At 35.8% G+C, this 27,393-nt stretch overlaps 1 protein-coding gene across 1 annotated transcript in view; it reads right to left on the minus strand.

The window, feature by feature from the left end:
- The window catches only part of RASA1 (RAS p21 protein activator 1), a 113,814-nt gene that overhangs the window by 11,356 nt on the left and 75,065 nt on the right, over positions 1 to 27,393 (minus strand). The window contains exons 10-20 of the mRNA XM_027545665.1: positions 20,345 to 20,465; positions 19,593 to 19,749; positions 15,145 to 15,232; positions 10,769 to 10,846; positions 8,850 to 9,007; positions 8,278 to 8,354; positions 6,769 to 6,941; positions 6,214 to 6,373; positions 4,573 to 4,715; positions 2,976 to 3,091; positions 2,190 to 2,276 (exon numbers count right to left, since the gene is read on the minus strand). Of these exons, the coding sequence (XP_027401466.1) occupies positions 2,190 to 2,276; positions 2,976 to 3,091; positions 4,573 to 4,715; positions 6,214 to 6,373; positions 6,769 to 6,941; positions 8,278 to 8,354; positions 8,850 to 9,007; positions 10,769 to 10,846; positions 15,145 to 15,232; positions 19,593 to 19,749; positions 20,345 to 20,465 (1,358 nt within the window). The remainder of the gene's footprint in view (positions 1 to 2,189; positions 2,277 to 2,975; positions 3,092 to 4,572; positions 4,716 to 6,213; positions 6,374 to 6,768; positions 6,942 to 8,277; positions 8,355 to 8,849; positions 9,008 to 10,768; positions 10,847 to 15,144; positions 15,233 to 19,592; positions 19,750 to 20,344; positions 20,466 to 27,393) is intronic.

A 27,393-nucleotide genomic window follows, 5' to 3' on the forward strand; every position in this document is an offset into this window, starting at 1 on the left:
ATCCACACTCATAACTGACCTCTCACCTGCCCTTGGAAAGACACACATTATTTCCAAGTTGATAAAATTCTTTTTAGAAATTACTGACACAATCTCTTTTCTCTATTAGAGTGAATAACACTTCTCAGCATTCACCTCCCAACAATGTTGTTTGCTAATTTTGGGAAATCTTAGAAAAGGAATATGTTGATTCTCAGCACATTAAATCTTTAGATGTCTTTTAATTTATGAGGAAATTTGCATAAGTTTTACTTGAAAACATTCTGATATCTTTGCCTTTGAATCTGAAATATAACCTAACCACACTGAATTATAAAAGAATTTCAGTGTGCAAATCTACTTTCTGTGAATTCTTACAGGTAACTTTAAATATAAGAGGGATACTAGGTATCTACATGTATATTTAAAAGCTTAACTAGGGGCAGAAGTCACCACCTAGGCCATAAATGCCCCTTATTAAAATACCCTGTCATATCAAACTGCATAGCAGAATTTCCAGCTGTTTGCTTAACAAACATACTGAAACATATGCTTGTAATTCTTTTCTATTCTCTCATCTCTACTAAAGCCAAAAAATGTAAAATTGACAATTCTTAGATATTTGTCATATCATTAGTAAGCAAGAGATTTTATCTGTAAAATGAGATCTCTCTACAAATATAGGTTGGGACAGGATTAATGCACATTTTCAAAACTAATTCTGTGATACTGGTGTCTTCAGTAGATGCCCAGTGGATTTTTTTTTTAATGGTCTGTAACATGATGGGCAGCATATATTCTATATGTTAAATTTTATTATGATTAGACTGCTGAATTCTCTGATGCTTTTGCAGTAATTTTCCTACTGTCTTGAATAGGTTGTGGTGTGCTTAATAAAGCCTTTCAGATATTAAGGATATTAGATTGGGTCTTAGATCTTTTGCCTTTAGTTCTGCCTTAGCCACTAACTATATAACCTTAAGCAAATTCAGCATCTACAGATCTCCTTCCTCGTTGCAAAAGTTAAAATAATACCAAAGTCCTCCTATATAAGCTAAAAAATTCTATGACTTGACAGAGCAATTCCTTCTAATTACTCCACAACTAACACACTGAGACAGCTTCTGAACTATAGACTCTGGCAGGAGATGAGCACCAAGACACAGACTGTTACAAACCAATTAATCAATATCTGTATGGTTCAATTATTGCTTTTCCTAGAGACACATTGGAGAAAGCAATGGCACCCCACTCCAGTACTCTTGCCTAGAAAATCCCATGGACGGAGGAGCCTGGTGGGCTGCAGTCCATGGGGTCGCTCGAGTCGGACACAACTGAGCGACTTCACTTTGCCTTTTCACTTTCATGCATTGGAGAAGGAAATGGCAACCCACTCCAGTGTTCTTGCCTGGAGAATCCCAGGGACGGGAGAGCCTGGTGGGCTGCCGTCTATGGGGTCGCACAGAGTCGGACACGACTGAAGCGACTTAGCAGCAGCAGCAGAGACACATTAACTAATCTTGGTCTCCCCCCTCCCTCTTCTTCTACCTCTGTTTCTCTCTCCTTCTCTATGTATGTATACACATATATGGGCTTCCCTGGTGGCTCTGCAGTAAAGACTCTGCCTGCCAATTGCAGGAGACTCAGGTTAGATCTTGGGCCAGGAAGATCCCGTGGAGAAGGAAATGGCAACCCACTCCAGTATTCTTGCCTGGAGAATCCCACGGAGAGGAGCCCAGCAGGCTACAGTCCATGGGTTTGCAAAAAAGTTGGACATGCCTCAGTGACTAAACAACAATACATATATATGCATGAATGTATATATGTGTGTATGAAGGGTACTATGTGACGTTAGCTACATATTTTTGTTGGTTATATAACTTTTAACCTCATTTTGTATGGTTGAAAAACAAACAAAAGACCTTCCCAAATAGTTAATTGACTATCATTGAATGTTCAGGTTTTTAGAAAATGCAAAACGGTAGCTAGCTAAGTATTTCATAGTAACTTCAAAAAAAACACACAGTAAGTTAAAGTTTAGGAGCTATCTGAATTTAGAAAATATTCAACAGGGCCTGACATAAAATTCAAACAAAAAAGGTCTTTAATTGTATACTATATACTGTTAGTCTCCACATTTCCACACTTATGCACTTGACTGTTGGTGCAGGCTATTAAAATAATTTAACAAATCAATTAATAAGCCTTACCTAACAACTCTTGTTCTCATGGTGGTATTTGTAGGCCACTTGTGCTGAACAGATTTCTGTAAACACCCATAAATATACCTCAGTGTCCTGCCAAAATAACACAATCATCTCAATACAGAAAGCAAATGAAAATACTGCTCTTATTGCAGTCTAAAGCTTATGACGTTTTTAAATGCAACTAAGCTTTTTCCCAAAAAAAGTACTCCGCTACAAGTAATGATATTTAGCAAAGGATAAGGGAAACTTAGGTTTTCGTCAATTCATTTAGCCAGTTCTTTATATCTACTATGGAGGAAACCCTACCATTTTCAGATTACTTCTATATTAATGAAAAGAATGAAAAGATACTAGAATGGAGGCAGATTTTAATGCAAGTTAACTTCTGCCTGAATAAGTGAATTCACCAACACTGGAAGCCACTAAGCAGATACCAAGTAATTACCTTGTGTACATAATGAGGAAGATACCCAACTATAGATGGGAGAGGTGCATACGTTTCATGATCTCAAATCTGAGACTATACGCTTCTATTCATTCCCCAAGTTACTAGATAAACCATACATACTGGCCTGTATAAAAACATGGTTTATTTTAATGCAAATATTTCACTTTGGTTTCTTCAAGTCACTTTTTCCTTAAACACAATTCATCATGTAAAGGTTAAAAACTCTACTGTTTTCAAAGTACAACATCCGGATAGTGGAAAAGCTTACACATGTTTTTATAAATACAGATTTTAAAAAGGCAATATACAATTTCTTGTCAAATTAAAATTTCACCACTTACGGTGGAAGTATTTCTGAAGCCATGAATATTTTCTCCACAAGCTCTGAAAGTATGTTCAATAGGTGTGCTAAATTAGTGTTCACATCTTCATTTTTTTCTAACTTTGATGGACTTAACTAAGAGAAGGAATAAATCAATATAAATGCATCTTTACAATAATAAATGCAAATGAATCAAGCTAATCAAACAGTTGTTTGCAGAGTTCTCTATTTTTCCATTTTTCAATCTGTATTAGTCTTCTGGTGTTGGTAATGGGACTAAATGGGAATTTCAAGTAGTTTACTCTATGGAACTCCTAATGGGCTTATTACTGTTTATTCCCAACTACTCAACTGAAGAGCAAGCAATGATTATTCAACAATTTTCAGCTGCCTTGGGGTTAATACTAATCAATAAAATTTTCTTTTATTCATTTACCACATTTTACCATAGACTTTACAGGGACACAAAACTGTATTAGACTATTTTAAAGATAATATTCCCAACTAAAACACAAAAACCCCGTTTAAATGGCCACATATTCATAGATATAGTGGAGTATTTTAATTGGGAAGAAAGATCACTATATATTATTATAAAACCTATCTTAATTCTAAATTTATGTGAGGAAAAAACTTATTAGAAAAGTTTTTATGAGCAAGACTTTTTAAAAGACTGATAAAATACCAGATGCCTCAGTGGCAGCATCATGAACTTTCCAGTAACTTTTGATAATGTAAGAATTCTTGTCTAGAATCAATGGAGTAGATGTATCTATGGGAATCTAAATACCTTAGCCTGGATTCAACATCCAGAGACTTTCTGCAGACTTGCTGCATTTCTGTATCCTTTATACTTAGGCTAACTATGGTGTTAACCCAGGTCTGCAATACTATATTATCAATTTGTCCTCTTTAAGTTAATAAGTAAAAACTGACAACTTAGTGCAGAATTAACATCTTGACTGATCCCAGTATACATTATCAAAAGCAATTCTTTTATTCTGTATCAGACCTAAAAAATATTATCCTTCTGTAGTTCCTCTACCTTCAAAATAAAATGATAAAAGAGTCACATAAATGAGATTCTACTCTTTTTCTTAATGGTTTGTTACGAGTTTACATTCCCAACCCTGGGATCAAACCCAGGTCTCCTGCATTGCAGGCAGATTCTTTACCATCTGAGCCACCAGGGAAGCCTGAAGCCTTTAATAATCAATCCTAAAAGGATGTTTTTTATTTGCTTTTAAGGAGATAACCTCTACCGTTCCTACCACCCACCTCCCTGCCACCAAAAAAAAAAAAAAAAAACCCTAAGGACAAACCTAGATATTATTTAGAACTTACACAAGAGAACTCTCTTAACAAAAACTTGAATTTATGTTATGCACACTTTCTGAAAGTAGTATACACTTTATGATAAAAGTACTTTCATGTATCTCTGGCACAATTTGAGGTTTTTAATCCCCAAATAAAGTACATCCTTTTGAAGTCTGTTTTACATAACATTTTTCCAATTGTATTACAAAAGGTATAATTGCTCTGATGAACAGTTTTAGACAGCTAATACATTTTCACCTATTAAAATATGCTCTTTGCTAAAATACAACATTACTCACCTCACAAGACTGCTTGCTTTCCATTATCCTTAAGATAGAGTCTTTTAAAGCGTGATGAACAAATTGTGTAGCAGTGGCTTTCATATACTGCTCCATCAAGGTGCTCGCAAGTGTTGTGGCTCGAAAGAGGGTAGTGGCTTCATCTACATAAATATTTAATATTACAAAATTATTTGTAAAGGATTGTACTATTGTGAATCAAATTGGAAATTAATTGAATTCACTGTTTTCCTTAACCAATTATAGCCATTTAAGCACATTTATCTGCATGCAGCATTACTAAATATAATGATGTCCTGTATTTCTATAAACTTAACTCTTCAAAAGACTTCTATTACTTCCTAAGATCATAAACAGAAGGGATTCACACTGCCATGTTCATATGAACACACAAAGGCTTCAGACAGTTCTGTGACTTACATCAGTAAGACTAGAGAGCCAAATAGTGACAAAACTAGGACCAGAATCCAGCCTTGCTTTCCACTGAGCCCACACTGGAAACTATGAGTTGATTTCCAAACAAGCATATAACAAAATCCCAGTATAGATTAATTTAGTAGTCTAACATATAGCCATTAACATCTTTTAATAAAATTCTAAAAAACAAATATTGAAAGAAAAAAATCTCAGTATAAAATATGTTACCACCACTTTATATTTTTGTATTTTCTATGAGTAGGAGGAAATAGTTCTAGATTCTACAGTTTATTAATACCTGGGGAACCTAGAAGCAAGTACTGTGTGAGTCAAAGTGCTGGCTGGAAATGGGTTATTCTGACGTGTTTCCACGTGGTTACAAAGTACAATGTGTCCAGCTGCCTAGAAACTACCTATCTATATAGACGCTAGAAATAAAATGCAGCTGACACCCAACTTTTGTGCAGTGAATTTATAAGCAAAAAAAAAAACAAGAACATGGTAAGCATACCACACTGTTCTTAATAATCAGACACACTATGAACCAATGATCTGGACATGGAAGTCACTTTCTTATTGCTTCTAATACTAATTTGCCATGATAGAAACCTGTATTAAATATAAGTAACCCCCTGCTTCCTATATTAGCCAGCATAAGAATCTCAACTGACACTCCGAATCTCAACTGACACTCCAACTAATTTTTTAATGAAGGAAAAACTGAGTAACTTCCTTTGTAAGATGATTTAATTATTTAATGTTTTAAAATAAAGTCCATATATACTTGATTATAAAAGAAAGCTGAGCGCCGAAGAATTGATGCTTTTGAACTGTGGTGTTGGAGAAGACGCTTGATAATCCCTTGGACAACATCCAACCAGTCCATCCTAAAGGAAATCAGTCCTGAATATTCATCGAAAGGACTGATGCTGAAGCTGAAACTCCAATACTTTGGCCACTTTTGCAAAGAACTGACTCATTGGAAAAGACCCTGATGCTGGAAAGACTGGAGGAGGAGAAGGGGATGACAGAGGATGAGATGGTTGGATGGCATCACCAACTCAGTGGACATGAGTTTGGGTAAACTCTGGGAGTTGGCGATGGACAGGGAGGCCTGGCAGGCTGAAGTCCATGGGGTCGCAAGGAGTTGGACACGACTGAGTGACTGAACTGAATCATTAACCCAGTTTTTAAAAGTATCACACTAACACATCCATACTATACCTTCCATGCTTATTTCTCTGTCATTTAGTGTACATAACAACAATGATTCAAGCTTTTCATGAAGAAAAATCTTCAGTAGAATGCTAGCGAGTAGTGTTCGGTCCTGTCCACATACATGTGATAAAGCATAGACTACATGAAGTTCCTTTTGCAGTATAAGCTAAAAAAAACATCGAGAAAGGTTGTTGAAAGTATACAATATTGAGCATTCTCAGATTAACAGAAAATATGTTCTTCTATGGGCTTCCCAGGTGGCACCAGTGGTAAAGAACCCACCTGCCAATGCAGGAGACATGAGAGAGATGGGCTTGATGCATTCTCAATTTAGGAGTATGTTCTATTGAATACATGTACTAAAAACAGAATGAGATTGTAGCCTTTATATTCATAGACTTAATACCAATGTCATACTGCTGCACAGGTTTTCAATCTTCTCTGTCACTGTGCCACTAAACTATGAAATTATTATATTTAACTCAATGGACCTTTCATTAAAAGTTAACTATTTCTCTTAATGCTTTTAAAAATAAATAGTCTGGTAAATAACTTAAATACCTCCTTAAATTCGCTGTACTCTTCTTCTGGCATGATCTTTTCCATAGAATATCGTGCTCGGACACGCAGGGATCCTGGTTCAATACCTTTCAATGGTATATGGGAGCTGAGCAAAAACCATTCGTCTGTGGCATGCCCCTTCTGTAACCGGCTCAACTGGCAGCGCATAAATACTTTGACAGAAAAATATCAAATGATTACTGTCTCAAAAGATGACACTGTAATTAGTCCCACAAATTTTCCTAATGTTATATCTTCTCTATAGTGTTAAACGCTTTTCATTAAAGGACTTTTAAGTAATACCACAAATTTTAACACTTAATGCTTACTTCATTCATTTACTGAATGCCTACTATGTGCCAGACTCTCTGATAGGCAAGGATGTGGAATACAGACATGATTAATACATGGTCTCTGACATGCATGGAGATCACCGTGTAGCCAAGGAGGCAAGAAATCAATTATGGTACCCTGCAGTAAGTGCTATAAAGTTGTTAATGCTGATGAAGTACAGAGAAACAATTTGTAATTCAGCCCGTGAAGTTCTAAACATCCATTCCAAACAGATACCCGTTAAGCTGACTGTAACAGGATCTGGAGGTGTAACTAAGTAGAAAGGTAGAGGAAAAAAGGCAGTGTGCACACAGTCTGAACACAAGGTATGGCGGATGGTTTTAAAATCCATGGATAATTTAAGAGCAATAAGAAGGCTGGTGCAGCTGGAGAGAAGGATAGATTCAATATACAATATACAAGATAGATACAATATACAAGGATACAATATACAGAAGATTGGAGTATGTCAGGAAAGGTTCTGTATCATTACTAGGGGGTTAGATTTTATCTTAAAAATAATGGGAACCACTAAAAAATGTTAACCACTTAAAACAGTACAGAAGTTACAGAATATAGCAAAAAATCCAGGCTTTGATTCTGTTAACATGTATCACTTTTTTCCTCCTAAGCCTGATTTTTAAGAAGATATTTAAGGATTAATCTAATTCACTCTTGTGTGAATGGCTAAATCCCACTGTCACCTGTTTCCGAAATGGGCTGGGAAAAGCATGCTGCTGAGAACAAGGACTGGCACTAGAAGTGAACAGTGTTTTAAAGGAAAAATAGAGTGCTTTTTTTCATGTCCATGCAAAGGACAGGAGAGTAGGAGAAACCTAAAAAGTAGGAAGAAGGGGTAAGGAAGCATCACAGAAAGATGACCGCTGTCACTATTTTCTTTTTCTTGTTATTCATTGAGTGAGGAGGGTGAACAGACACTACTTTAAGGGTTTAAGATTAGAGTATATACAATTTAGCCATTTTGGTCTTTATTTTTTCTTTTTTGGACACATTCTTTCTCAACAACTAATATTTTCATACGTACAAAAAGCAATCTCAAGTTACACTACTTACATACCTTTATAATTTCCATTTTAGACTCTACTTCATTATGAATTTCCAAAGTATATAAAACATACTTGTTTACTTTAGAAATAAATTTCTGTATTAACTTACAGATATCAGGATCTTTGCTTTTCTTCGTTTTATTACTAAGAGTTATTTCAAATCTGTTGATGTCAGGAGGAAGATCACTAAAGAAGCATGTGGGGAGAAAAAGAATTAAGAAAATGTCCTTGCATCAAACTATCTAATTCCTTTGTCTCTAGTATCGAATAAGCTCCCTATTTATTTCTGCTACTTAACCCAGTTCAAGTGGTAGATTTAAAACTAGATTCAAAACAGGTTTATCATTTGGTATACAAGAATACAGACAAACTACACTTTGCCTACCATCTTTAACTTCCCCAAGTGCACTGTGGAAACCCTCATAAATATTTTGTATGCGTATGTTAGTAGATGCTTTTGGATTTGTCACTGAATAACTAGGTGAAAAACCATGGACATAGCACTTTACTAACAAAAGTAAACAGATAAGATAAAAAACAAATATAGGTACTATTAAAATGCCTGAGCCTGGCACCTTGTTCTGACTGGTTTAGATACAGAGTTAAAAGGAAAAAAAAAAAGAAAGAAAATGCATTATGGGATAAGAAAATCATCTAATGTAACAAGAAAATAAGACTTACTCAAAGACAAACTCTTCTGACCATACAGGGTTTTGCCCTTCCCTTGCATGAGTTTTTGCTACCTGGACGCTATTCAGGTAGATGTTACAATATGGATTAGTAAAATGCTTTACTGGGAGTTTATGGGCTTCTTCAATATGTAAAATAAGACTGCTGACCTAAAGAAAACACAAAAAGTATTACCCCAGATTTCAAGAATTACACATTAGGTTTCAAAGGCAATTATAAAAACCCAAAGTAGTGACTTATCCCCCTCTTTTTCAGGAAACATGACTTTCAGTTATGTTTTCCTTTTTAAGTGACATAGAATATGACACTCAAGCATTCAGCAAATTCTCACTTAAAAAATAAATATAATTGTATTTTACAAGTTATTATTCCAATTACAGTCCGACAAAAATAATGAAATATACCTTTTTTACTATAAAACCATGATTCACAGGAAATAAAGTTGAGAAGAGGATTCTTTATTAATTTAAGTAAATAACTGTCACCACCCAAAGCAAAATCTAACATACTATATAATGCTCCTCTGGAAGATTTTATTTCTATATAGAGTTCCACAGCTAGAAAATATTTTAAAAACACTGATTCTACCTTCTCATTTTACAGAAAAGGATACAGATCCAAAGAAGCCGTTTTTCAGTTTTGATGCCAAAATTTAGATTCTGATTCCAAAATTCTAGTATCGGGTTCTCTTTCCCTCTTGCCACCTGCTATTTGTATGGACTTGCACAAGTCAATTTCTATGGGCCTCTGCTTCCTCAGATGCAAACTTAGGATAAAGTCTACACTGCAAATTGTTGTAAAGATTAGAAATGATATGTATAAAAGCACAAGTGGAAAAAAGCTGGCACATGTATGTCCCTAGGGAGATTATCAGACTTCTGGCTACAGGGAACGTTAAATTTAGAGTCATCTAAAAATAACCATTCATCCACTTCTTGGTTAAATTCACCTAGCTTACTGGAAATTCTCATAAGTATTAATAAAACAAGAGTTACTTTAGTCAATAAATACGGTACTATGCTTTCCTCAAAATTCCAAGAATGCTAAAATTTACTTAACTTTTTTTCAATTATCTGGGGATAACTAGAAGAAAAAAGCAAAGAAATGGAGGGTATACAGTTGACTTTACATACCTAGAAAAAAAGAGAAAGCCTAGCTTTACTCTGCATAAATGAACATGCAGGACAGTCATGTTAAGGTTTCAAAAAAGATAGGATACTACCTGTAAGTTACGTAATAGGTTTCAAAAGCAATTACTATAAAAAACACTCGAGTTACCAGGATTCGTACTGTCAGTCAGATGGTTTTTTCCATGAGCACTTTTAGTTCTTTTTTGACACCGGCCAAAGTAATTTTTTGAAGAAAAGAATAATAGTGCCAAGCAGAATACTTTCTGTTGTCGCTGACTTGGTACTGGAACTTTAGGTAGAAGAAAAAAGGCCCTGGTATGTAGTCAACAGATGGCATTAGGGACTAAGTACCCTATACAAGGCAGTGAAGTCTGCCTGCAAAGAAGGAGATGCGGGTTCAATCCCTGGGTCAGAAAGATCTCCTGGAGAAGAAAATGGCAACCACTCCAATATTCCTGCCTGGGAAATCTCATGGACAGAGAAGCCCAGTGGGCTACAGTCCATGGAGTCATAAGAGTGAGATACAACTTAGCAACTAAACAACCACCCAGCAAGGATATAAGAATATTCTTCTTCATAAAGAAATAACTATTTCTCCTGCTGCTGAAGTCAAGTGGGAGCATGGCTTTAAAATGCCTGAAAAAGATTAACCTCTCTTAAGAAATCTAAAGTATTTGAAATGTTGCCCAAAATAGTTCAAAGAAATAAAGAGCAAAGTGACAAAGCAGAAAACAATCACAAATCTGTAACAATCACAAATCAAAGAAAATAAAATTTCACCTGACGCAGGCGTTTATTAGATGTCCCTGGACTACTTTTCCTTAAGTTGCAAAATGCCTGCAGACCTTTCATCCAATCCTACGAAAAAGAGTAACAGCATTTCAAAGAAATATTCTATATAACAGTTTATGCAGTTTCCAGTCATCAATTTGGGTTCTTCCTCAAAATTCAATAGTTCTTTTCTTCTCTACACTCAAGAGTATCCTGCACTTTAAATATATCTGTGCTCCAACAAAGTAAAATAGTGACCAAAACAGTTGTAATAATTTCTGCAAAATATTGATTGTATTATTGCAGAATCTCTAAACTAATCCTAAGTGTCAATGAGTGATTGTTTATTAGCCAAAAAATAAATATACATGTAGTTAAGCAGTTAAACTTGAGGCACCCTAAGGCAAAATTTAACTTGATATACTTTGTGAAAGGAACGCTGACTGTAAAACCAACTGATAATGTGATGACTGATTTGATGACTAGTTTTCTAATTACCTTAGACCATGAAACATATAAGGGGATCTGGGTGATTTATAAGCCTTTCAAATATTAATGTTAGATATAAAATATTGCAGCCTAATATTAAAACTAAGTTCCAGATATATTCTCAAATGTTTAATACCCTACCACACTGGAGAAAGGAGAGAATAATTTTAGGTTTATAAATTATAACCATGTTTGGCATACATGTTTCTAGTAAGCTCTGTACTATTGCTTCACTCAATTATGTCTTCAGTGTGTTGGCTACTTCAATGAATCTGAATTCTGTCAATGTTTAGAGTACGTCTTTTAATGGGCAAATTTAAGACTAAATCAATTATCATAGCTTTTATAAAGAGAAGACAATAACCAGAGATCCTACAGGTCACCAAAGTAACAAAAATTTGGAATACCAGTGGCATATTTGGACTTTACGAGGTATATGAAAACACGAAATATGTAAAGAGTACAGATAAATAAGAAAATGTTGTATATATACATTATGTGAGACACCCAAAACATACTGAAATGTCATCAAGCTGTGTAACACATCTTTAGAAAGAGAGAATATGATAAAATAACTGAAAGACAGGATACTCAAATTTAAGTTTTGTTCCTAACTCAATTTCTAATGATTAAAAAAAAATGCCAAAGTTACCCAAATATTATGAGCCCTATTTTTGCAAATTAGGTATAAATACCCATCCTCAAACAGTAAAGAATCTGCCAGCAATGCAGGAGACCCGGGTTTGATCCCTGGATTTGGAAGATCCCCTGGAGAAAGTAATGAATACTCACCCCAGTATTGTTCCTGGAGAATCCCATGGACAGAGGGGCCTGGTGGGCTACAGTCCATGGAGTCACAAAGAGTCAGACTAATACTTTCACTTTTTTCACCCATGAAACAAGTTTTTATGTGTATTACAAGCTAACAATGAGTATTCAATTGTGATATTTTTTCCATGACATGAAAAATGATATGCAATTATGAGCCATAAAACACAATGGCTCGTTCATCAAGTTTATTCTACAGCCAAACATATCTTCATAATTTATGAATCAGGACCCAAGCCAGGATCCAGAGTTTTAAGAGCATCTGTCTCATATCCAGAATTGGCAAATTATCTTCTTTTTTCAATCAAGTCACGTTCTTTCACCTCTAAACTACTTTCAGGTTCCTTCCACAGAGTATCAGCAGAAGAAAATACAGCCATATATCTACAAAATACCACTGAACACCCCAGAAATACTGTGGTTCAGAGAAATCAATGTATTTTTAAAAGGAGATCTTTAAAAACATTTCTTCACATTACTTAAAATTTAATAAAAGTTTTAATAAAGGCACTGCACCTGGATCAATGGCTAATACTGAAAGAAAACATATCTAGACTTAGAAGAAAAATAGAAAAATTCCTCAAATTTTTCCTTGTGATAACTGAATTTCTATTTTTAGATACAGAGTTCAACCAGTGAAGAATAGCCAACGCTTATTAGCAAAACTAACTGACTTACCTTTTTGAGTATACTGAGAATATCTACAAATCCCTTATGATTATACAGAAGTGAGAAATAGATATAAGGGCCTAAATCTGATAGATAGAGTGCCTGATGAGCTATGGAATGAGGTTCGTGACACTGTACAGGAGACAAGGTTCAAGACCATTCCCATAGAAAAGAAATGCAAAAAAGCAAAATGGCTGTCTAGGGAGGCCTTACAAATAGCTGTGAAAGGAAGAGAAGCGAAAAGCAAAGGAGAAAAGGAAAGATATAAACATCTGAATGCAGAGTTCCAAAGAATAGCAAGAAGAGATAAGAAAGCCTTCTTCAGCGATCAATGCAAAGAAATAGAGGAAAACAACAGAATGGGAAAGACTAGGGATCTCTTCAAGAAAATCAGAGATACCAAAGGAACATTTCATGCAAAGATGGGCTCAATAAAGGACAGAAATGGTAGGGACCTAACAGAAGCAGAAGATATTAAGAAGAGGTGGCAAGAATACACAGAAGAACTGTACAAAAAAGATCTTCATGACCCAGATAATCACGAGGGTGTGATCACTGACCTAGAGCCAGACATCATGGAATGTGAAGTCAAGTGGGCTTTGAAAGCATCACTACAAACAAAGCTAGTGGAGGTGATAGAATTCCAGTTGAGCTATTTCAAATCCTGAAAGATGATGCTGTGAAAGTGCTGCACTCAATATGCCAGCAAATTTGGAAAACTCAGCTGTGTCCACAGGACTGGAAAAGGTCAGTTTTCATTCCAGTCCCAAAGAGAGGCAATGCCAAAGAATGCTCAAACTACCGCACAATTTCACTCATCTCACATGCTAGTAAAGTAATGCTTAAAATTCTCCAAGCCAGGCTTCAGCAATATGTGAACCAGGAACTTCCTGATGTTCCAGCTGGTTTTAGAAAAGGCAGAGGAACCAGAGATCAAATTTCCAACATCCGCTGGATCATGGAAAAAGCAAGAGAGTTCCAGAAAAACATCTATTTCTGCTTTATTGACTATGCCAAAGCCTTTGACTGTGGATCACAATAAACTTTGGAAAATTCTGAAAGAGATGGGAATACCAGATGACCTGATCTGCCTCTTGAGAAATTTGTATGCAGGTCAGGAAGCAACAGTTAGAACTGGACATGGAACAACAGACTGGTTCCAAATAGGAAAAGGAGTACGTCATGGCTGTATATTGTCACCCTGCTTATTTAACTTATATGCAGAGAACATCATGAGAAACGCTGGACTGGAAGAAACACAAGCTGGAATCAAGATTGCTGGGAGAAATATCAATAACCTCAGATATGCAGATGACACCACCCTTAAGGCAAAAAGTGAAGAGGAACTAAAAAGCCTCTTGATGAAGGTGAAAGTAGAGAGTGAAAAAGTTGGCTTAAAGCTCAACATTCAGAAAACGAAGATCATGGCATCTGGTCCCACCACTTCATGGGAAATAGATGGGGAAACAGTAGAAACAATGACAGACTTTATTTTTCTGGGCTCCAAAATCACTGCAGATGGTGACTACAGCCATGAAATTAAAAGACGCTTACTCCTTGGAAGGAAAGTTATGACCAATCTAGATAGCATATTGAAAAGCAGAGACATTACTTTGCCAACAAAGGTCTGTCTAGTCAAGGCTATGGTTTTTCCTGTGGTCATGTATGGATGTGAGAGTTGGACTCTGAAGAAGGCTGAGCGCCAAAGAATTGATGCTTTTGAACTGTGGTGTTGGAGAAGACTCTTGAGAGTCCCTTGGACTGCAAGGAGATCCAACCAGTCCATTCTGAAGGAGATCAGCCCTGGGGTTTCTTTGGAAGGAATGATGCTAAAGCTGAGACTCCAGTACTTTGGCCACCTCATGCGAAGAGTTGACTCATTGGAAAAGACTCTGATGCTGGGAGGGATTGGGGGCAGGAGGAGAAGGGGACGACAGAGGATGAGATGGCTGGATGGCATCACTGACTCGATGGACATGAGTCTGAGTGAACTCCGGGAGTTGGTGATGGACAGGGAGGCCTGGCGTGCTGCAAATCATGGGGTTGCAAAGAGTTGGACACGACTGAGCGACTGATCTGATCTGATCTGATCTACAACCTTTCTTCAGAGAAGATTTTAAATGAGCATTCTCAGTTGAGCCGAACATCATAAGAGTATTTTAAGGTCAATTTAGAATGGAATTTTACCAATAACCCTTCACTGTGTTTTGGAGTTTTTTTTTTTTTTGCATTTCTTTCAAAAATTTTTTTACACATGCAAGTTCTTATTGCTTAAATTAAAAGATGATTAGATTTCAGACATCTTTTTTTATCACTGTAAGTACAATAGTTTTCTGTTCTAGTTAAGAAAATATGGACTGACTAAAGGTTTATAGTGGTTGAAAAAACATTTAACTTACCTCTGCCTGTTCTGGAGTTTCTCCTGCAAAGTAGAAGATGTAATGTTCTTCACTAAAGTGCTGAACCACTATCTGGAAACAGTTTGGCCTTTAAAATACAAACAAAAAGTTATTAGGAAGTTCAACAAAATGTACTGATTACAGCACTTATACCAACTTTAGAAAAAAAAATCAATATACTTATATAATTTATACAAAATTAACAATTCATTTAGAGAAATAATCCACTGTACTAGATTACTAAAAAGAATATGTCAGCTGCATATACTTTAGAAAGCTTTCTGTCTGTAGTACTGAAATCTATCAAAGTTTAAAAACATTTCAAAGTACTATGTAAATTATTTTAAAATAGAAAAGTTACAAGAAAATTGAAAAGTTAAAACAAAATTGAAGCAGAAGTGCTAGAATTGCATATAGCTAATCTAAAGACTTTAAAACAAATAAAATATGTTACTAAACTTGCAGCTTAAGGATGATATATAATACACATTTCTATGTATTGAGGAAAGACTAGACATTTGGGTTCTTTAGACCCAAAATGTTCTTAATGGCTATCTCTCAGTGGATTATGGGTGATTTTAATTTTCTTCTTTATAACTTAAAAATTTTTTAACAACTGGCCACTTTTCATCTTTTAAAATGGAAATGTCAACAAGCGTATTTTGAGGATCAGATGACCTAATAGTAGTGTACACTAAATATTAGTTCTGTTCTTCCTATAAGTATGTACTGTATTACATATGATTTACTTGACGAGTAAATACAATATTAGTAGTTTACATATTTTTTGAAGATGTGTTGTTTTTCCAATTAGATTTGAAAGTTTAAAAGGGCCTTCAAACTTTTGTAATTTAATAAGTGTTATTTGTATTTCTTGCTTTAACCAAAGAAATATCTTAGACCTTGGTGTTAGAAGGTCATAGCAAAATACACAGAGTACAAGCTTAACATATGGATTAAAGATAAAAAACCATGTCTTCAATGCTTTAAGAATACCATAGAACAGTGGAATATGTCAGCTGAAAACTTCTGACTCTGAAAGTGGTTTGTACCAGACTAACCCTCCTGGATGGATAAAATATAAACCAAACAAAACACAACTGTATGAAGTCACTGGAGAACAATGAGGTGGCTAAGACTTGAGGGACCAAGATATAACGAGGTGAGACTGACATTCTCCACAGCCGTTCTTTTCAAGGTGTTTGCCAAATCCTAAACTGCTTAGGGCAGGAAGCTGAGGCAATAAGCAGAAAGCATCTAAGAGGCTAAAAAGCTAACCAAGCACATTCAGAGTTTCACAAGTGTTGGGAGAGACAAATGAGTTCAGGGCCTTTAGATGAGCTGGCTTTCTGTTGAGACACCTGAAGGGCTATGCCTTCAGAAGTAAGAGCAAATCAGAGATAAAACAGCCTTCACCAATACTTGCAGTTGCTTCCTAGGCAGATCAATATGAACTACCCCTACTCTAACTTATCTGGCAGAAGAACAGTCCTCTCTGGAGGCAATAACATTATGTATAGCTTCTACAGTTTGTCACATACTATGTCCACTATTTAGTCAAACATAAATTGACATTACAGGATCAAATGACTGAAAAGCTGAAAGAAAAACAGATGAGAAAGATCTACATATAATATAGATGTTGAGGACAGATACAACTTTCAAATATTTTTAATAGTAATTAAAATTCTTTGAAAAAGATAAAAAAAAGAATTTTGTTAGATAACTAGAAATATAAAGGATGACTCAAGTGGAAATTATAAAGTGGCAAATATAATAAATAAAATTAACACCTTAACAAATGCATTTAACTACAGAAGAATAGTGAACTGAAAGACAAATCAGAAGAAAATATCTAACCTGAGGCACAGAAAGGAAAAAAACATTATGAAAAACATAGAGGAAACTGTTTAACAGACACATGGGATGTAGTGGAAGGTTGATAACATGCAATGTGAATTCCAGAAGAGTCAAGTGAGAGTGGCAGCTGGGCTGTTTAAACAGACACTAACAGAGAATTGTTCAAAACCGACAGGAGACATCAGGTCTTAAGAATAAAGAAGCTTTGCAAACACGATAAATTTAAAAAAAAATTTTTTTAAGTAGGCACATATTGATTTAACCTTTGAAAATCTAAGAATAAGGAAAGATCTCAAAGCTTCCAGAGAAAGATGACATAAGTATACACCTTGAAGGAAAAAAAAAATATCTATAGTCTCCAAAAGAGAAACAATCAGAATGACAAAATGTTGGAGACTCTTTACAAGGCTGAAAGAAAATAATCACCAAACCTAAAATGTAATATCCATCAAAAACATCCTTCTTAAAAAGATAAAACAATAAATACTGCCACAGTAAAAGATTCAGCCTAAGAAAAGATAAAGGTGCAAAACTCCCATGTAAATATTCAGTACAGCAATAACTCTGTATGACTGAAATGTCTTTCAACTTGTGCTTCTGAAACAGTTAATATTTAAAGTAAAGCAGTATTAAAAGTCAGAAGTTTAATATAAAGAAACAATATTAGAGACATCTCAATAATACTGAAAAAACCTGGAAAAATTGCACAGCTACACAACTAAAGCACTGGAGAAAACAGCTGAACAGCAGGGCTGACCAGCATTCTTACACCACAGGCTGGGTGAGCATTGCAGTCATCTCTACTGCTGTAGGCTGCCATGAACTTTCACATTAGACTCCACCCAGATGCTCAAGGTAAGTCAGTATACGGGGCTCTACACTTACACAAAGCAAGAAATATACAATGACTTTATCTATTTGATAACACAACAAATAGTGTATTCTCAGTATTTTCAGTAGTTACTGGAGGAAATGTTCACTGCTCCTTTCTCTGGCACTGTTTGCCACCTTTGCTCTCATGAAGGAAGTGGCTCTGTGACAAAAACCCAGTACACACAAAGCAAGGCAGAGCAGCAAGACTGAGAGGAAGCCAGAGGTCTGACCTGCTACATCTGAAGGCCACGTTTCCCAGATTGTTAAGTGAGGGGAAAAAATCTTAACTCCTATCTTACCCAGATTTGTCTTTTTTTTGTTTTTGGACAGCTGTCTTCAAGAGATATTAAGAAGTGTTTGGGGCTGGGTATCAAGCAAGAGTATCAAGGTTAAATGAATTCATCAAATACTTCATAGTATTTTATGATGATTCACATAGTATTTCATGATGATTCATAGTATTTCATGTTGATTCACTCTTGATGATTCACAATACAAACATGGGCTACAACTTCAGAATGTCCCGCTGTCTGGAAAATTATTTGTTCAATTCAGCATCTCCCAAACCTATTCAATCACTTAAAAGAGGCACTGTTAAATTTCAAATAATACTAATGTGATCTCCTAAACACAATTTGGAAAAAATGACAAGCTTGTACACTCTACAGGTATTTCTCTTGAAGCTTTCCCAACTTAAATAGGAAAAACTGAAGTTGCCTAGTAGAAATGCCATCCTGCAGCAGAAAATAGATTGTTAAAAATTTGTTGTAATTATCTGTGTTTCCTTCATCACGCCTGTGTGCCTTACTCAGTCGCCCAGTCATGTCCAACTGTTTGCCATCCCCATGGGTTGTTCGCCCACCAGGCTCCCCCGTCCATGGGATTTTCAGGCAAGAATACTGGAGTAGATTGCCATTTCCTTCTCCAGGGGATCTTCCTGACCTAGGAAGCAAACCAGCGTATCTTGTGTCTCCTGCATTGAGAGACAGATTCTTTACCACTGGTGCCACCTGGGAAGCCCCCATAGCAATACGTAATAAAATTGCTAAGTATACCCAAAAACACTAGAATGGATTCATAACAGATAGTCCATCTTTTAAGTGGTCAAATAGGTTTATTAATAATACTGATGGTGAAAGGTAAAGAAAGGCCCTTGTTACAAAAATCTAGATGGAATTAAGTGCTGAATTTGCCTTGTGATGTTCAGGATTTACTTCTATTTATTTTCTTAAAAACTGTGACTTTAATGTAAGAAAAAAAGTTTTAATTTCAAACCTGAAATACTCTCTCCTCTTTTCTATTGAAATAATTGTTTTTATACTACAGTTGTCTCTCAACATCAGCTTTCTTAGGAATCAAGTTAATATAGTACAACTGAGTGATCTAGTACTATCAGATGCATTGAGTTAACCAAGAATGATAAAATAGGAGAAAGGCGACAAGAATCAAAGTCATTCAAAAGACTGGCAGTAAGTGCAGGGAAGCACACTGCATATACAAGAGATCCATAGATTTCTATGTGATATAGTGGAAGTAGAATTTTATGCATAAGTTAGTCTAAAAGAGAAAAACAAAAATTATCCTAGAAAGTAAACATGACATTTTCAGATGATTTTCAGGCTCTCAAAATTGGTTTGCTATGCTTTGAAATGATCTGAACATACTAGTTTATTATTAAAACAATTCCAAAAATATATAGGAAACCAATTTCTTACCTGCCAAAGAGACTATCATGAACAACATAGACAGAACACACGCTGAGATCTATTAATCCTTTTGGTTTTGTAGCTCGTTTTTCACTTTCAAAATAAATAAGTTGGGCATCACTGCCCTCTAAGATAAAATATAAATTTTTCCACCTTTTTCCCTTTCCTGTTAAAAAAAAAAACAAATTGTCCTCCCTTAGCCAAATAATGAACTATAAAATCACCAATAGTAAAATCATACAAATGATCATTGCTTAAAAAAAGTCAAATATATTTCATATTTCAATTTTTATTCCCAAAGCTTCAATAATACCAATCCTTATAAAATGAGAAAAATGTAATCTATCTGTAGAAAAATATTTTGTTATATTCCTTGTTTTAATGAATTACAAGGTAAGTGACAAGGGTACCTTAACAGTGTATTTAGAGATTTCATTACAATAAATCATTAAAATTCTCGCTTAGCATTAATTCTTTTCTGGTCCTAAGGGAAAAAAATCTCTTCTGCTAGTCATGCACCCCTCATCCCCCACATTTCTTAATGCCAAACTGAGGCAAATATATAAACTAGAAACCTCAATACCATGAATGTGATAAATGTCAATAAGAATTTTCACTTAAAAAAAGTTATGGACAGGTGACCAGGGGACCAAGAATCAGATGCCAACTTGTTAAATTCATATCTCAATAAGATTTATGCCCAGTACTCACAATGTTTCTATTAAGAAGCTGAATCTTTAATCTTAAAAGTTTACACTTACCTTTTTTTAGAAGATAACCTTTTTTAACAATATTTTTATAAAAGGCATCCTTTGTTTTACGACGAATTGTATTATAAATTTCCTTGCCATCCACTGCATCATTCAGTACTTGTTCTTGATCCTGAATTTTCAAAAATATTAAAATTATTTCATGAATTCTTTATGGAAATGAAGTAAAATCTACTAAACTACCAACTTAAAAACCAGATTGTTCCTGTCTAGACATTAAAAAAATAATAATACCAAAATCTAAAATAATGTAACATACATATTAAGAGATTCTGCTTTCCAAAGAAATTTTCAAAAAGGTACCCTTACCATTTCTCAAGAACTATTTTTTAAAATACAGTTTTTTGTGTGCTTTATAGCAACACTGTTTTGAAAACATGCATTTGTCCCAGCATAACTGATAGATTTGAACCAATTTGAGCATAAAGCAAATTCATGTTTGCTTATGCACAATTACATCCTCGAGAAATTCTAAGTCAGTGCAGAAAGCTGCACCCAGCTGAAATGCGATGCCTAGGAATACGCAAAATACATCCCAAAAGCTGAACGGCCTGCCCAGATTCACTGAGTGTTATAAGCCATATCCATCCAGCCACATCTGGCGTCCTAATGTGTCTGATTTCAGACAGTCCTCCTTTTACCACTTCCCACTATTTACAACCCTTCTGATGGCCTCTTCCACAAGAAAACTTCAGGCCTTTTTCAAGGTAAAGTGCCTTATTTATTGTACTACTTGATGCGAAAGTAACTGCTGTTTTTGCATTGTTGAATTCTGCCATCTGATTTTGGAATACATTCTTAAATAAATGTGTTTATGTTATACATCATTTTAATGCGTATTTCTCGCTTTATGCTTTTTTGCTAATGACTTATTGCTGTTTAGTTTTTAGACTGTGGAAATGATGTTAAGACAAAAAGCAAATTCGAGCGATTTTTTTTATTCGAGTTCAAATGCGTTGTAAAGCAGCGGAGATAACTAGCAACATAAACAACACATTTGGCCCAGGAACATGAACATATAGTGCAGTGGTGGTTCAAGAGGTTTTGCAAAGTAGGCCTTGAAGATGAAGAGCATAGTGGCTGGCCGTGGTAAACTGACAACGACCAATTGAGAGCAATCATCAAAGCTGATCCTCTTACAACTACGTGAGAAGTCGCTTAAGAACTCGTGTCAATCATTCTACAGTACTTGGCATTTGAAGCAAATTGGGAAAGGTGAAAAATCTCCATTAAGTGGGTGCCTCATAAGCTGACCAAAACTCAAAAAAAATCATTTTGAAGTGTCATCTTCTCTTCTTCTACACAACAATGAACCATTTCTCTATCAAACTATGATGTGCAACTAATAGATTTTATACAGACAATCGGCTCAGTGGCTGGAGTGAGAAGTTCCAAAACACTTCCCAAGTCAAACTTACACCAAAAAGAGGTCATGGTCAGTGTTTGGTTGTCTGCTGCTGGTCTGACCTACTACAGCTTTCTGTATCCTGGCAAAACATTACATCTGAGAAGTACGCTCAGCAATTTGATGAGCTGCACCAAAAACTGCAATGCCTACAGCTGGCTTTGGTCAACAGAAAGGGCCCAATTCTTCTCCATGAGAATGCCCAACTGCACATTTCACAACCAACACTTCAACAGTTGAACAAATTGGGCTATGAAGTTTTGCCTCATCCGCCATATACACCTGACCTCTCGCCAAATGCCTACCACTTCTTCAAGCATCTCTGATGAGTTTTTGCAGGGAAAACACTTCCACAACCAGCCAGGATGCAGAAAATGCTTTCCAAGAGTTTGTTGAATCCTGAAGTATGGTTTTAATGCTACAGGAATACACAAACTTATTTCTCAGTGGCAAAAAAAAAATGTGTTGATTGTAATGGTTCCTACTTTGATTAATAAAGATGTATTTGAGTCTAGCTACAATGATTTAAAATTCATGGTCCAAACCCGCGATTCCATTTGCACCAACCTAGTATTTAAATCAGAGAAGGCAATGGCACCCCACTCCAGTACTCTTGCTTGGAAAATCCCATGTATGGAGGAGCCTGGTGAGCTGCAGTCCATGGGGTCGCTAAGAGTCAGACACGATTGAGCGACTTCACTTTCACCTTTCACTTTCATGCATAGGAGAAGGAAATGGCAACCCACTCCGGTGTTCTTGCCTGGAGAATCCCAGGGATGGGGGAGCTTGGTGGGCTGCCGTCTATGGGGTCGCACAGAGTCGGACACGACTGAAGCGACTTAGCAGCAGCAGCAGCAGTATTTAAATATTTCTTACCTGTTTAGCATATTTCTTACCCATTTTAAATAATTCTTACCCATTACCACATATAAAAACTCTGCTAATTGTTACTAGTTTCTTATCTTTATGTGTCACTGATGATGCTTTTCAGTGTTGTACCCGTAACTCCACCTTTCCCATAATCCTGTGGGGTTTACTGGTTTTATGACACTGCACTATAGGAAGGCATGTATCGTAACTGCTAAATCCCCACAACCCCCTACAATAAAAGAATTAGGATGTCAGGAAGCATATAAAGATATAAGTGCCTTTATAATGATCTTCCCCAAAGAAGTCAATCTTCAATATTACCATCTAGTCCAATGGACCCAATTTTAGTTTGTAGTTTCTTGTTTGAGCAGCTCTTATTAATTAATAAGAATTAATGCAAGAATTAATATTTTATGACTTTTTCTTAGAGATTCATGGATCCGGCTGACCGTTTTATATCTAAGATATGTTATAATAGAGTTTTCATGAATCCTATTTTTTCCTCCATCTTTAAACACTCGGCTATTTTATCATCCTAGGAACCATTTCACCATGACTCAACAATTACACTCAAGTATGCTGAAGAGAATGGCGAACCACGGCACACAGACCAAACCTAGCCCACGGCCTGTTTTTGGACGTAGAGTTTTTACTGGAACACAGCCGTGGTCATTCTTTTACATACTGTGTGTTGTTGCTTCACTACAAAGGCAAAGTTTAAGTAACTGAGACAGAGACTGAATGGCCCACAAAATCTAAAACATTTATTATCTGGTCCTTTACAGAAAAGTCTGCCGACCTCTGGCCTAGAGGCTGATGCACCAGTGAAATACACCAACTACTGCATCACCTTTGGCGCTTTCTCCTTTGTTGCCAACTACTGCAGCATCTTTCAAAAAATACAAAAGGCCATCTTTGTTATCTGTTCATTAGTTTTCACTGAGTGCAGATCAAAATTCAGAATTCTTAATTTTTTGCCCATATTAGCAAAAAGAAAAAAGTGAAAAAGATGTTTGACACTTATAAAAGGAATCAGATGATGAAAGCAAAGCAACATCAATACTCTGATCTACTGTGATGATAAAATTGATTTTTATAAGCAAAGTTTCAGACTATAATTCTTGATATGGTAATATCCTTGATGAATTTTCTCAAACTCAAGAATGTGCTGAGAAAATGTTGTATTTCTAGGGAAATAAAGGAAATATGGTGCACTCATCTAGTTAGTGATTCAACAAGAAGGACATCATGCAATAATTTGTGACAAGAAATCTAGATAAACCTGTTTCCTAACAGAAAATGAGGATTCTTAAAACTTTTATGATTTGCATCAAGATTTACTCAATATGGCTTATAAATGGACAAAGGTATTTTGTATTTAAACATTACTGGAAGGAAACATATAATGTAGAAATTTTAAAATTCACCATATTAACCATTCTAATTGATGTTTACAAACCTAAACATAAAAATATATTACACTTACAGAGTAAAGAAGACTGTACTATACAACAAAATTATGAAACAAAGTTTTCCAAAGTATTACAGCTGAAGTTGCAAGAACAAGAAAGAATCAAACTAGAACGCAGCTGAAATATATTTAAAATCTAGAATCAGTACTGCATTTTGACAGGAAAAATGTGAAAAGAACCAAAGGAATTTTAAGCAAGAACTATTATAAAAGCTGTATCTGAAATTAGGGTTTACAAGATGGATATGATTCAGGTCCGTACATGACAGTGGGTAAGAGTTAGCTGCCTTCTATTTCAGGAACAAGCCTTTATAACCAAGGAAATACAGAACAAAAATTGGGGTTTACTACTTTTAATTCTTATTAAATTTCTAATGAAGTTTTTTTTTGTACTAAATCTTCATTCTTACTCCTACAAATTATTCAGAAAATGACCAAGAAAATTAAAAAATTTTAAAGATACACTGCACCCAGATGATAAATAGTGATGACTATGTCCCTAGTTGTATAGATTTGTACTTATCAATCTTCATCACAGTAGTGATAATATTTACTCTTCAGTACAGAATGGGGCATATTTGTAGTCTACCTGGTGGCTCAGTCAAGACTTCCAGCAATGCAGGAGACCCAGGTTTGATTCCTGGGTCAGGTAGATCCCCTGAAGAAGGAAATGGCAACCCACTCCAGTATTTTTGCCTGGAGAATTCCATGGACAGAGAAGCCTGGCAGCCTACAGTCCTTGGGGTCACAAAGAGTCGGACACGACAGAGCCACTTTCACTCCCTCATTTAACACATTACAACACTGACATGTGGATTTAAATACCTGATTTCAGGATTATATAAATCTTTCCTATTTAACATAAAGGCTGGTCAACCAATCAACAATACCTACATTCGAAGACACTACAGGCAGGAATACGACCTCACGTTCCAAGTTTTGGTAAGTTACTAGATGACAGGAGGGAAGGCTTCTCAGCCTACTCTCTCTACAAAGTTCTGGAGAAGGAAGTCTCATACATTCCTCCCAAAGGGAAACAGATTATCTGATTGGTGAGAGTGTAACAACCACTGAAGCAAGTTTTTGCACAGACCTTAGGTGTGCAGGCTCCTACTCCAGTTGTAAATCCTGCCTTTCTCAGGTAATGGCTAAGAAAACTCATTTGATAAATGAATTCAATAGTTCTCTGAGTGCCAGTGTTGTAGTTCTTGAGATACATCAGTGAACAAATCAAAGATCCTTACCCTCAAGGAACTTACATTCCAAAGATGGAAAGAGATAATAAACATAATGAATAAGCAAATTGAATTGTATGTTAATAGGTGGTAAGTGCTCTACAGGGTAGGGCAAGTAGCAGCAATAAATAATATTGTACGAGTAGGTCTCAATTGTGAAGCTAAAACTTAAGTGAAATTTGAAAGAAGTAAAAGAATGAGGCAAGTGGATATTTAAGGGAAAGTCATTTTGGGCAGAGTGAACAGCTGTAGCAAAAATCCTAATGCAGCAAAGATCCTGACATATTTTTTTTAAAATAGCAGAGAAGCCAGTGTGAGTGGAGATGAGTGAGAGGGAAGGATGGTAGGAAGAGTTCAGAGGACCACGGGACACTGCACGCTACTGCAGGGACTCTGGCTTTTACTCTGGATGAAATAGACCACCTCTTAGTATTAAACAGAGGCGTGAAATGGTCTGACTCACATTTTAAATGGATTCCTCTGACTGTGGTAGTTTTTTTTGTTTTTGTTTGTTTGTTTGTTTGTTTTGTGGTACACTTTTAAAGGGGAGTTGGGGGCAGAAGGAGGTAAAAACAAAGAGATGACATTCTCTAATAGTTAGAATCCTGCTGGGAAAGATAGGTAAGTGTTGCATTTCTCAAACTTCTATTGGAACATACTTTTACTCCAGGCCCAAAATATTTCTGGTGATGGTTGAATTCTATATATATACTTTGAAGGCAGAGATGGCATGATGATCCTGACACTTTGGATACAGAGTGTAAGAGACAAAAAGAAGAGTCAAGGATGACTTGACGCTTTAAGTAATTTACTTACCTTCTCTGGTCCCAGTTTTCCTATCTGTAAAATGGGCATAATTACAGAATCAACCTCATCAAATTGTTTAAAAAGTTAAATAAATTAATACATGTTAGATATGATGTCTAAAATAGTGTTCAAAAGGCTCCTCCTTTCTTCTAGTATCTGTCTCAGGAAGTGTTAGTTCCACCAAGTGAAAAAGACCACTGTGCTTTCTCTTTCAGCATCTTATCCTGAGTAGGGGTATGCAGGGTAACCTTAGGGGGAATGAGCTGATTCTGTTAGCTAATCACTTTTACAATAATAAAAGGACATTACTAGCCTTTGGGTTCTCTAACAGTTAGAATCCTTCTGGGAAGGACAGGTAAGTGTTACGATTCTCAAATTTTCTGTAAACTACTTTTACTCCAGGCCCCAAATAATTGACTTCAAATAGCATTTAATGGTTTCTATGAAGTAATCAAATTGCTCTGTAATCAGCATCAGTTATTTCTGAAGTACTGAAAGCATTACAGGCACTTTTGCAAATGATAATACTTGGAAGTTTGTTCAGTTATGAAACAGTGACACAAGAATAAGGCACAATGTATATCTGAAGTAAGTTTAAGTTTTAAAACTATGCTATAATTTTAGAAAAAAGTTTACTAAATGTCAAATGCTACTTATTTTTCTAACTATAAAAAATTTAGTTAGAAAATTCTAATAAGACAAATTTAGGATGGGAAAAATGTGTGCATGACTTGTGAGCAAATAAAATTTATTACTCAAAAAGCCAATCTGAATTAGAATGCAGAATACAGCAACAGAAGTGACTGGCAGGATCCATCACTTGTAGGTAAAGGCATCTCTGATCCAATAAAAAGATCCTAAGCAGTGGTTTCTAGAAAGCACATACCATACTCGTAGAAAAACGTTAGGCAAAGTCTGCCAGAACTGCCAACAAAAGGGGTGTGGAGGGGTGTGTGTCACTCAGTCATATCTGATTCTTTGCGACCCCACGGACTGTAGCCTCTGTCCATGGGATTCTCCAGGCAAGGATACTGGAGTGGGTTGCCATGCCCTCCTCCAGGGATCCTTCCGACCCAGGGATCCAACCTGGGTCTCCTACCTTGCAGGCAGATTCTTTATCATCTGAGCCACCAGAGAAGCCCCAACTAAAGTGGTACATAATTGCTAACTACAGATACTAGGAAGGTGTCAACAAGGAAGTGAAACTTGAAATGTAAACTTGAAAGGCAAACAGGAAGAAGCTAACATGGAG

The sequence above is a fragment of the Bos indicus x Bos taurus genome, chromosome 7 (genome assembly GCF_003369695.1).
Source record: "Bos indicus x Bos taurus breed Angus x Brahman F1 hybrid chromosome 7, Bos_hybrid_MaternalHap_v2.0, whole genome shotgun sequence".
NCBI lineage: Eukaryota > Metazoa > Chordata > Mammalia > Artiodactyla > Bovidae > Bos > Bos indicus x Bos taurus.